The following is an 11,219-nucleotide window of genomic DNA, read 5'->3' as shown; positions in this document are numbered from 1 at the left end:
TCAAGCAGAAAAAAATGATGAGGCTTGACTTTTAGTAAGATCACTTAGGTAATCCTGTGGAAGAGTCATTGGAGGAGGCATGGACAACTAAAATTGGAGCCTACTGCAATTATCAGTCTGACCTAAGGCAGTCAAGAGGGCAGGAAGTGGACAATTCACAACCTTGCTACACAGTGTCCTCCCTCAGCAGCATAAACCTTGACTGAGAACCTGTCTGAAATAGAGAAATCTTGTGCCATACCTCTTACCTTCTGAATTAGTATTTTAATCTGTAGATCTGGGAGGTACCACTCACAGAGATAAGGAACACAGTAAGGGCAGTTATTGGAGGAAAAGAAGTCACTGTCTTAGATGTGGTCAGGTTAAGGTGTTTATGGAACATCCAAGAAAGCTGATCCACAGCAGTTGGGTATTCGGGTCTGGAGGCTGGGTTGAAGTCTGGTTTGGAGATACAATTTACCATTTATCACCAAGTTTATATTTGAAGCCACAGTCCAACCCAAGTGTCCTGGGATTTGCCCAGGAAAGTGTATCATTAGTCAAGCAGAGGGCCCAGGAGGGAGCACTAAAACACACCATTATTTAAAGTCCCATACAGCAAAAGGTATCCACAAGAAACAGAAGGAACTTCCAGTGTAGGAAAACACAATGTGAGGAGTGGGAAGAAAGTTCCAAGTGGCAGGATGGTCAACATTCTCATTCCAGCAGAGGTCACATTAAGAATAGGTAAGAGTCCATTGGATTTGGCAATCTTGATGTCAGAGTAAAGCTACAGGTGGAGATTATTTCCCAGCAAGTTCTTTCTTGACCTTAGTATGTGGGGATGCAATTTAGAGCTTCTGCTCTCAAAGTTCAGATGAGTAGAGTATGTGAGAGGAGCGTGGTATGAAGCCAGTTTGCAAATGTTCTCTCTTCCAATAGGATGGTAAATTCTTTGAGGAATAAGGAAGGCACATAAAGATGATTAAGACCCAGTCCCAACCCTCAGCATTTATAACAAATTAGAAATTAGACATCTGTAGTACAAGATGGGACATGTATTATAAAATATCATAGAGATTCAAAAGAGGAATACACCACATCCAGACAATAGAAGAGCCTGCTTACTTCTCTTCGGTTGTTAGCACAGATATATGCACATACTTAACATTTAAACTGTATTAATTGCTGACTTTTTCAACAAATCTGGCAAATTATTAATAAAGTCCCTTTTATTCGCAAATCCAAGGAAACTTCAAACTCATTCATGAGATATTTATTAAAATAACACATTTAGGGAAAAAAATCAATACAATGTATACATCATTACTGAAAACTGTATACCATCATACAAAAAAGGATTTTATTTTGGGAAACTGATTCCTAATTTATGGCAAGTTTTACTTTCAGAAATAAAACCACAAAACGACACAATCTAATTCAATCTTAAAGGCTGGCATGCTGAGCAAGGAATGTTCTTATTCTTTGTAGGAGCTCCTTCTTTACACTGTCAGGTACCAGGGCTGAAATATAAAAATAAAATATAAGAGTAAGAAGATTCCAATTAATATATGTCAATTTGATATTTGATATCTTATTCTGAACTAATAATTTCATGAATAACCCACATGCTTCAATAAAGAAATAGGTAAAGATACCTGAAAAAGCATATTTGCAATTCATTATTTGAGTGAACTGTCCAATACCTAACTACACTGCACACCGATGAGAAAACATAAAATTCTTTAAACTAGGAGTGGAAAAGGCTTTTTTTAAATACAGAGGTACAGCAGGTTAATAAATTTGGTTTAAATGCAACAGTGACAATTCAAGAAGTTGGTCAAAATCACCATAAACAAAGGCAAAAGACAAAAGTGGGAAAACACTTACAGAATTGGGCTGACCTCTCTACTATATAATTTCTCCAAATTGATAAGAAAAAGATCAGACTAAAAGAAAAACAAGCAAAAGAGATAAAGAAAAGGAGGAACACAGTTCTTGAACACAGAAGGGGTTTAGCCTCATAGTTGAAATGTAAATTAAAACCACATTCAGATACCATGTTTTACCAATCATATTGGCTAAAAACCAAAGGTCGGTAGTATCCTGTGCTGGCAAGATTGAGGGAAAACTGGTGCTCTTGTATTAGCTGGTGGGGAATATAAATTGGTACCGCATTTTTGGGCAGCTAATTTGGCAATACTGTAGAAGTAAGTGCACATGCTCTCTGACTCAGCAAAGATGCAAAAACTGTGACAGGGGTTACATTTATGGTATTTTTACTTTTTCAATGTTGAACCATGTGACTATTATCTATTCAGAGTATCAAACTAAAAATGAAAAACAAAAAAGCCCTGCTCTTTGAAATTTTCATTACTATTAAATATCAATACACGAATCTACACTATCAGCTTTCCTTTTGTGGCTACTAATAAATAAGGACAATCAGGAATGAACCAGAACTTCTAATGCTACTTGCTTGTATCTAAAGGAAACTAAAAACTTCAGGTACAGTTCAACATTTGTATAGTCAATTCCATAAATAAGTATGCAAGTTAAATAAGACACCTATTCCCCTTGACAAATTGTTTAATTTAAGCCTCTGAGAAATAAAGGCTACATAATTAAGATCACTAGAAATGGGATCAGTAGGTACATTAAACATACTTTAATAAAAATTATGGTGATGGAGACTAGATCAGTCTAGTTGCCTTGGAGTTAGGGATAAGGTGTGACCATAAAGGGATAGCTTGAGGGATAGGGGGTGGTAGTTACGTGAATCTACACATGTGTATAAAATTCATAGCACTGCACACTAAGAAAAAGTCAATTCTACTGTATCTTAAAAAAAGAAAATAAATATTTCTGTTATAAAAGAAGACTAAGAACATAAAAGAAAGGATTTATTTTGACTTCTCTGTTCTGTATTTGTTCATTTTCCAGCAGTGGAGTTATACGGGATTGAAATGTCCAGGATACAAGTGTTGAAAGAGAAGCAAAGGAAATTTCCATCCTGTATAACCAGCTCCTAAATGTTAATAGATTAAACATAAATTACAGACAGAAAATAGAAAAAGAAATTGGAGAAAATGATTTTAAAATGTAAATTCGTGGGGAGAACAATACATACTGTTTCTTGTTTTGTTTTTCTTTTCCCTGAGACATGCTTGATGAAAAAGTCATGTTTTTTTAGCTGTGAACAGGCCTACAGATGGCTGGAAAGGACGATGGGATTCTGTAGCTCTTTCCCAGCAGATAGTTCAGAGAATTAGTATTCTCTAGCAATAATTTTCAAACTCATTTACTTTTCACACTTAAATTCTTTTCACTATTTCTATGTGAGAAAACAGATAATGAATCATCTAATTTATCTGCTTACACTTAAAATGACCAGAAAAACCCCTTTCTCAAAATAAATGAAAATAACATAGCTGCATCTGAGGTAACAATGTAACTCCTAACTCAGTATTTATTACATATCACCAATGTTAATATATTTCCTCTCCTTCCTTTGCCTTCTGAAAGGAAATAAAGATGTTTGTAGTGTGAATTTTAAATACAGGTTACCCTGAATATGAAGTTTTGAAGCTGCCCAATTCTTAATTAGACAGTTAATAAGACAGAACTTTTCTTTTTTAAATGTTTATTTATTTTTTTTTTTTGAGAGAGACAGCGTTAAGTGAGGAGGGCAGAGAGAGGGAGAGAGAGAATCCAAAGCAGGCTCCATGCTCAGCACGGAGCCCACAACAGTGAGATCATGACCTGAACTGAAATTAAGAGTTGGATGCTCAACTCACTGAGTCACCCAGGTGCCCCAGAACTTTACTTATTTTTAAAAAGAAAAACAACAGCAGAGCATTGACTGTGGGGCTAGAGTAAAACTTTGGATTACTGAAATCGGGCCATATCTAATAAAACTTATGAATCCTAGCTTCAGGTAATACTTGACCCTACAAAATCCCATATTTTAAAAACTATCTGTCTTAACAACCATTATGAACTTATGTTTCTATACTGTTTTAGAGTGCAAAAACATTTTATACTTCTCATCATATTTATTACTCAAGACTATGCTAGAGAGGCAGGTACCAATTATCTTTCCCATTGAGGAAAGTTCAAGTACCCAAATAATTTTAGAAAGGGTATTTTTCCCTGTAAAAAGAAAGAAAAACTGAACCAGCAAGAGAGAAAAAAAATCATGTCTTCACACGTTTCCGTCCACAAAATTTGTATTCCTTACCTCTGCCTTTTGGTGTGATTTCAGCCACCAAGTCATCAACAGTAACGTGTTCTAGTCCTTTTTCTTTAATTACCTCTTATGCAAAAGCAAAAAACAAATCATATCATTTAAAATCATTATCTGTAAGAAAGATTTTCATAGAGGAAGGGTTAAGATCATGTTTTTAGAGTGCAGACTGGTCTTTAAAAAAAAAAGAGGACACTTCTTTTTTTCTTTTCTACTGAAGATTTAGTTCAACCTTAAACACATTAAGTATTCACCAGATCAAAATCTTAAAAACCTATTCATCTCTCAGCTAAATCACTTATAACTTAACAAATATAACAGAATGAATTCGAACTGTAAAGTCAAATCTAAAATGTGTAAAAAGCTGGAAACTTAGAACTGTACAGATCTTATTTCACTATAATAGCAGTTCCTGAACGTATGGAGGGAGGTAAAAGCTATTATTTGAGTCTAACTTGTAATTTCATATCCCTAAATTAAACTATAGAACAACTCTTTTGTTCATTTCTCTTCTCTAGGCTAGGCCAAAAGAAGAAGAGGGAAAGGAGTTAACATTATTGGAACGCTATGTGCTGGGTGTTTTGCAGCATTTAATATTCACAACAATCTAATGGGCCAGGCATTTTTCCACTTCACAAGTGAGCCTACTGAGGCTTAAAGATTAAATACTCATCCAAACATGAGCTGAAGTCCAGCTGTATTCTCTTCCAGTGAAGGTCTGTATGACCTCAAAGTCTATGCCTTTACTAACTCACCACATTGCCTTCTTAGGATTAATGATATAAATAGTTTCTATTATCATTAATTGTAGAAACAATTGCAATATAATGGGAGTTCATTGAAAATATCCAGAATTGCATTATACCAAAGCTGAGCTAGAAAAGGAGGCTCATCTTCTTGACATGTATAATTTATCTAGTGGTATCCTCATCAACACCCAGTAACTTAACAAGCTTCCACCCCACATTTTAAAAAATTAGTGTAATTATCTAGGATTTTTGTAGGTAAATTCTTCAAAAAATAATATTGTTAAAGCCAGAGATGTAATTCCTATAAAGTCTGCCAATGATAGTGTTCAATGTTATAAAGTTAAAACATAGGAATAATTAATGTTTCACTTTGAGTAGGGACACTGAAAAAGGCTGGATTCCATACTCTGATGAGAGAGAAAATCTTGCCTCACTTGGTTACAAAAAATACAAAGAAAATTTCTAAAGATTCAGGAAATACATCTACCAAAAGGAGACAAAAGGAGGAAATCATTACTACAAGATTCAATTTTCTGTATGTTTCAAATTATGCTCGGCACTCAACAGATCTTAAAATACTGCCTATAATTTTTCTAGTGAACTCCAAACCAACAAGAACAATGGAATTAGTTTATCTTGTAAATGAAACTGATTACCTTTACAGTGTGCCTTCAACTGGTCCTTCCAGCCACATTCAATTAATTTAGCTCTCAGCAACTCTTTGAGGCTGTTGAAAAAGAAATATTTTCATATTAAACTACAACAATGCACAATATTTTAGATACGATGTTTGAAGCAACAGTTCAAACGTTCAATTAAAAATTCCCTGCCTTCTAAACACAAAAACTTTAATTGTGGCCTAATCTTGGTTCTATTACTAATTTTTTGATCTTATGCAAATAATTTAGACTCTGGACCTCATTTTCATCATTATAAAGTTAAATGAAGTGGATGAGGGAGAAGTACTTCTCAAGAAACTCTACTCTCTGGCCTTCTCATACACTTTCTATTCCTCTCCACCAACAGGAATACTGTGAGTCTTGTACAATTTCTAGATGGTTTTAGTTGAACTCGAAGCAGGTGCACCTCAAAATCTTCAAAATCTATTCTTTGACTACAAACTCTTCTCCTTTAGCTCTCTTGCTTCCCCATATTTCTAACCTCAAAAACTTTCCCCTCATTTTTTTCCAACAAGCTTCCAAATTATATACTAAGTATGGTATTTCATTGATTCTAAGCCTGTTTTTCCCCCACATTCTAATAATTCAGTAATTGGTATGCCTGTCATAATTAAAAATTTTTTAATGTTTATTTATTTTTGAGACAGAGAGAGACAGAGCATGAACGGGGGAGGGTCAGAGAGAAAGGGAGACACAGAATCCGAAACAGGCTCCAGGCTCTGAGCTGTCAGCACAGAGCCCAACGCAGGGCTTGAACTCAGGGACCGCGAGATCATGACCTGAGCCGAAGTCAGACGCTTAACCGACTGAGCCACCCAGGCGCCCCATGCCTGTCATAATTTAATTGGCAGAATTTTCTTTTTCCCTACAGGTTAAAAAAAATAATGGTGTGTATTACAACTAACTGCATCATGGGTATAATAAAATATTTCCTATCCTTTTGCCATACCCACTCTTACAAGTCTTCAGTCTTTAACCTAAATCATGTCTCAGCTTCAACACATCATGTCCCAAACTAAACCATTTCTCTTTCAATATTCCTAGACATCCCCTATGTGACAGTTCCATCTTGGTATTTAATTAGGTCTTCCTTTTTTTTTTTTTTGTTTTTTGTTTATTTATACTTGAGAGAGAGAGCGAGAGCATGCACACTTGAGCAGTGGAGGGGCAGAGACACACACTCAGAAGCAGGCTCCAGGCTTGAGCTGTCAGCACAGAGCCCAAAGCAGGGCTCACACCGCCGAGCCAAGCCGTGAGATCATGACCTGAGCTGAAGTTGGACGCTTAACGGAAGTTCCTCAGGCTTAACCTGAGTTGAAGTTGGACGCTTACCCTGAAGTTCCTCAGGCTAGAAAACCTAGGAGCATCTTTCACTCAACTCTGTTAACACTATACGTATAATCCACAGGAGCAATTCCTACTGGTTCCAGTTTTAAATATACACCTACAATCCAGATGTTTTCTTTACCATCTTTGCCATTACTCCCCTAGTCCAAGCCATCTTCTTCTCTTGGACTGGACCACTACCAATGCCCCTAAACTTGTCCCCCTACTCCTTTGCTCATATACTTCGCTCTCCTTCTTCTGCTCAAAATGGCCCAGTGCTTCCCAATTTACTTAGACTAAAATTCCAAGTTTTTGTTAGGCTTACTAACCTAACTAGCCTAAATAACCGTCCATGATCTTCCCCCTCCCCAGGTCTCTCTTCTTCCTCTCACTCAATTTACTCAGGCTGACGAAATTCTATGTGCTCCTCAAAAAACCAGGCAAGCTCCTGTCTTAGATCCTTGGCTCTTGAAAGTCCTCCCCATTCACTCATATCCTACTGCTTTCTTACCAGTGAAGCCTTCTTTATTTTTTTGTCTCAAATACACAACCCATTATTCTCTGCTTTATTTTTCCTCTAGAACTTACCACCATCTACATAAAACAGATGTAGTGTCTGTCTCCTCCCATTAGAATGTAAGCTCCATGAAAGGACAGACTTTATTTTGTTCACTACTGTATCACCAGCACCTTAACAGGACATAGCATATGCTAGAAACTCAGTAACTTTAAGCTGCACGAATGAAGAGACAGATAATAATAAATAATCCCCTTTACACATTACTGCCAATACTATCGTCTCAGTTCCCCAAGGCACCATTCTGGATGTCTTCTTCCTCATTTCTCATATTGAGGACTGCTGATTTTAATTTAAAAATTTTTAAGTTCTTGTTTCCATTTTTGCTGTTTTTCATTTTTAACCTGATATAACCTGCTAACACATTCTTCTATAATGTATCTCTAGCCCTTTAAGGCTATCCTCACATTGCCAGAATAGTATTCCTAAAGAGCAAATGTGATGTAGTCATCCCCTTTCTTAGAATCTTTTAACTTCTCCCCCCACCCAAGGATAAAGTCAGATGTTTTTGCAAACCCATCACCCATTTTCCTGCCTTTTCTTTGACACCACTCTCAGTGTAATAAATCTGTGCAGGGTTCCAGCAATGGAAATGAGACCCAGGCAAGGCTGATCATAACTGGCCTATGTACCTAAGTAAGATGGTAATCAAGCCAGGTACTTTGCTGGAACTACTAGGAGAAAGGTAGTCTGAGCCAGAGGGATGTGAATCCTGAACTGCTGATCTCTGCCACCTTGTGGGTAGTCTGCTTAAGAATAAAGCCAACACAGAGGAAAAGAGAGCTGAGAAAGAAAAAGAAAAACATATTCTTGGTAACAATTTTTGAGTGCTTGGACCCAGTGGAGCCTGAAGTAATTTCAAGCTCTTGACTTTTTAGTTAGATGGGCTTATATATTTCCACTGATTAAGCAAGTTTTTGAGTTCAGTTTCTACCATTTACAAATGAAAGAATTCTGACTTATACCAAATCTACTCCTCCTGTCTACTGTTCCAGCAACATCACTTTCATACTTTACCTGCCAGCTTTAATTTTACAGTTCCTCAGAACATTATTATGTTGTAACAAATCTCTGACTTTGCACATTCTGTTCCATGTTCCTTGAATGTCTTCTCTGCTTTACTGGCTGGAAGAACTGCTAATCTTTCTCCCAGAACTGAAATACCTCTTTTACTACTCTGATTACTTTAACCCCCAAGTACAGTTGAAAGATCTCTCCTCTTCCTTAAATATATTTCTCTTATGCAATTTTTCACCCTACTTCTGGAAGCCTTTCTTGATTCCTGAGCCTCTGCTTAGTACTTCTACACCTGTTCATTCTTCAAATATTTACCTGGTCAGTTATGTGCTAGGCATAATGCTGGGGATACAATGGTAGTTCTACTGTCAAGGAACTGAGAGTATACTGGAGGACACAAATAAGCAAAGCAGGTGGTTATAATACAATGTGATTAAATGCTAGGATAGAACAAGGCATCTTGGACTTAAGGGATTCCTGTAAGAGATGATATTTAAATTAAGACCTGAAAGATGAGCTAGAATTAAAGATCAGGGAAGAAGAATGTCTCAGAGAGTAAGAACAGCACAGCTGCTCTGAGATTAATAGTTTGGTAACTGAAACTGGTTCTATCATATTATCTCCCTATTAAAAACTGCAGTAATCTGGGTATATTTTCTTCTCTGTTAGATGATACATTCTTTGACAGTCATTTCTTGTTCATCTTTTTAGAGAACATTTTCGTTTAAGTCATGCAATACTGAACAGACCTATTTTTTATGGATGTTAGGAATTGAAACTTTTGATAATCTCAATTTTCTGTAATTCCTTCCATTGACATCAGTTTGCTCCTTGATATTAGATTCTTACATTAAAATAACTGTAACTTAAAGATGTTAAATGTAATTTATTAACACAATCCATTGCTTACCGTTCTCTTTCTCCAGTTTCTATCAACTTTTGGTTAATCGCTGCTCTCATCTGCGCATCTTTGTTCATCTTGCTAACCTGAACATCAACATGTATTTTCAGATACAGAACACCCACAAAGTATTTTCTTCTAAATCCTCTAGGTAAGCATCCCATTTAACATTTAACATTCTATTAACTGAAGGAGTGATAGATTTCAACATTGTGTTAACAATGTCATTACTCTTAATATCGTTTACTGCATCCCAATAAGCCATACTGATTAACTCACAATTTTCTTCCCCCAGATACCCTTTATTAATGAGTCCTTAGATAATAATAATTATTGTCACATTTATGAAACACTTATGTGCCCAGTACTGGGTTAACACATTGGGGCTTTTTTTTAACCTCATTTAATTCCCAAAACTTATTTTTTTATGTATGAATTATTAACGTAATCTGTATTTTACAACTGAGGAAACTGAGGCACAAAGATAGAAAGTGGTGAAGGCAGGATTTGAACTCAGGTACTCTGACCCGAGAAGCCCCCAAACACTTTAACAGCACATCATAACTGACTGCTAATAATTTCTGCACTTTAACTGCATTCAAAATTTCTGGGAAGCCATATAACCTAAATACCAATAAAAGATCAAGTACTGTTGGTGAAAAATAAAATTTCCAGATTAGGTTCTAAGTGCTTTACTTTTCACTAGGATGCACCCAGAAACACAACTCTCAAAGTAGCTCCAAGTATGTGTTTGTGTATGTTCTTCATCAAAACTGAAAACAAATCTCGAACTAATTCCCAACACAGAAAATTCTCAATTTTCAGTTAAAAAAAAAAAAAAGGTAGAAGGTTAGAATGTAAAAACTTGGAATACAGAAACAGATTACTGCACTTAATCTGTCACTAACTCGGGACTACTTTTGTTGTCTCCCATCTTCGCCTATGTGAAAACTCAGGCTGGCAATGAGTTTTGAGTTGGGAAAAAAAATTTTTTTTGAGTGGAACAGGAAAAAGGAGGGGTTGAGAAAGGACTTAGTAATGTTTGCTTATGTCGTTGGAGGCTAACATTTTCAAAATAACTCTAAGGTCTAGTCGGTACCATTCCTAGAATATTGAACTTGATCTCGCCTTGGCCCCTAAAATACGGATAGTGACCTTGGACAAGTCAATTCTTAAAGGCCTCAGTTTTCTCACTGGTAAAACAAGGGCGCTAGGGGAATCCCTCCCAGTTCAGACATTCTTTGGGAAAATATAATAGGGCGGAGACAGCGGGAGAGGCGGGAGGGGAGGAGCCAGAAAACAAAGCGTGGACTGGCTTCAGGCCAACTCCGGTTGCACGCCCTGTCGGAGAGCCCTACAGGCCCGCGAGCGCGGGTCGGGGAAGCTAACGAAAGACAGCACATCGAAAGGAGCCTGGGCTGGGCCCGGGTCCCGGCCCTGAGGACCACGGGCATAGCTCACCACCATCACCGCGGGCGAGGGCCGTCCCTTCCCAGCGACGAAATGACCCTTGCGCTGACGACCGTTACCTACCACACTCTTCGGCTGCCCGGACTTAGACCCTCAGTAGCTCGGGCACCTAAGCACACAGAAAGCTAAAACACGCATTTCCGGGGCGGGGTCTCGCCACCCTGCCTATAAATGTGAGAATTTAACCAGCGCGGGCCGCCTCCTGGTAGCTCAGCCCTCTGGGTAAGAAAGTCCATACCCTGCAGTCGCGCGGGCATTAAGTCTCCGAAGGACT

General features: G+C 37.4%; 1 protein-coding gene across 2 annotated transcripts; it reads right to left on the bottom strand.

Moving 5' to 3' along the window:
• Positions 1–357: 357 nt before the first annotated feature.
• On the bottom strand, positions 358–11,120 carry ENY2 (ENY2 transcription and export complex 2 subunit). 2 transcript variants are annotated; one of them, XM_058698851.1, is made up of 5 exons: positions 11,009–11,120; positions 9,485–9,561; positions 5,631–5,701; positions 4,220–4,294; positions 358–1,502 (listed from the first exon to the last, which is right to left on the bottom strand). In XM_058698851.1, the coding sequence occupies exons 2-5, from the start codon at positions 9,550–9,552 to the stop codon at positions 1,426–1,428; spliced, it is 291 nt and encodes a 96-aa protein (XP_058554834.1). In that variant the 5' UTR covers positions 9,553–9,561; positions 11,009–11,120; the 3' UTR covers positions 358–1,425. The 2 variants fall into 2 exon arrangements, with proteins under 2 accessions (XP_058554834.1, XP_058554833.1); XM_058698850.1 differs by having other exon boundaries at positions 10,937–11,087.
• Positions 11,121–11,219: the final 99 nt, after the last annotated feature.

The sequence above is a fragment of the Neofelis nebulosa genome, chromosome 14, assembly GCF_028018385.1.
Source record: "Neofelis nebulosa isolate mNeoNeb1 chromosome 14, mNeoNeb1.pri, whole genome shotgun sequence".
Lineage (NCBI taxonomy): Eukaryota > Metazoa > Chordata > Mammalia > Carnivora > Felidae > Neofelis > Neofelis nebulosa.
The sequence above is the reverse complement of the archived record's forward strand: the minus strand, read 5'-3'. Positions and strand labels throughout refer to the sequence as shown.

What these genes read in the sequence shown, in the direction of transcription:
- ENY2 (XM_058698850.1), bottom strand. An exon ending in GAAACTGGAGAAAGAGAACG is followed by an intron (nt 5,702 to 9,484) that starts GTAAGCAATGGA and finishes CTTTTTCAACAG; the next exon opens with CCTCAAAGAGTTGCTGAGAG. An exon ending in GTTGAAGGCACACTGTAAAG is followed by an intron (nt 4,295 to 5,630) that starts GTAATCAGTTTC and finishes CTTTTGCATAAG; the next exon opens with AGGTAATTAAAGAAAAAGGA.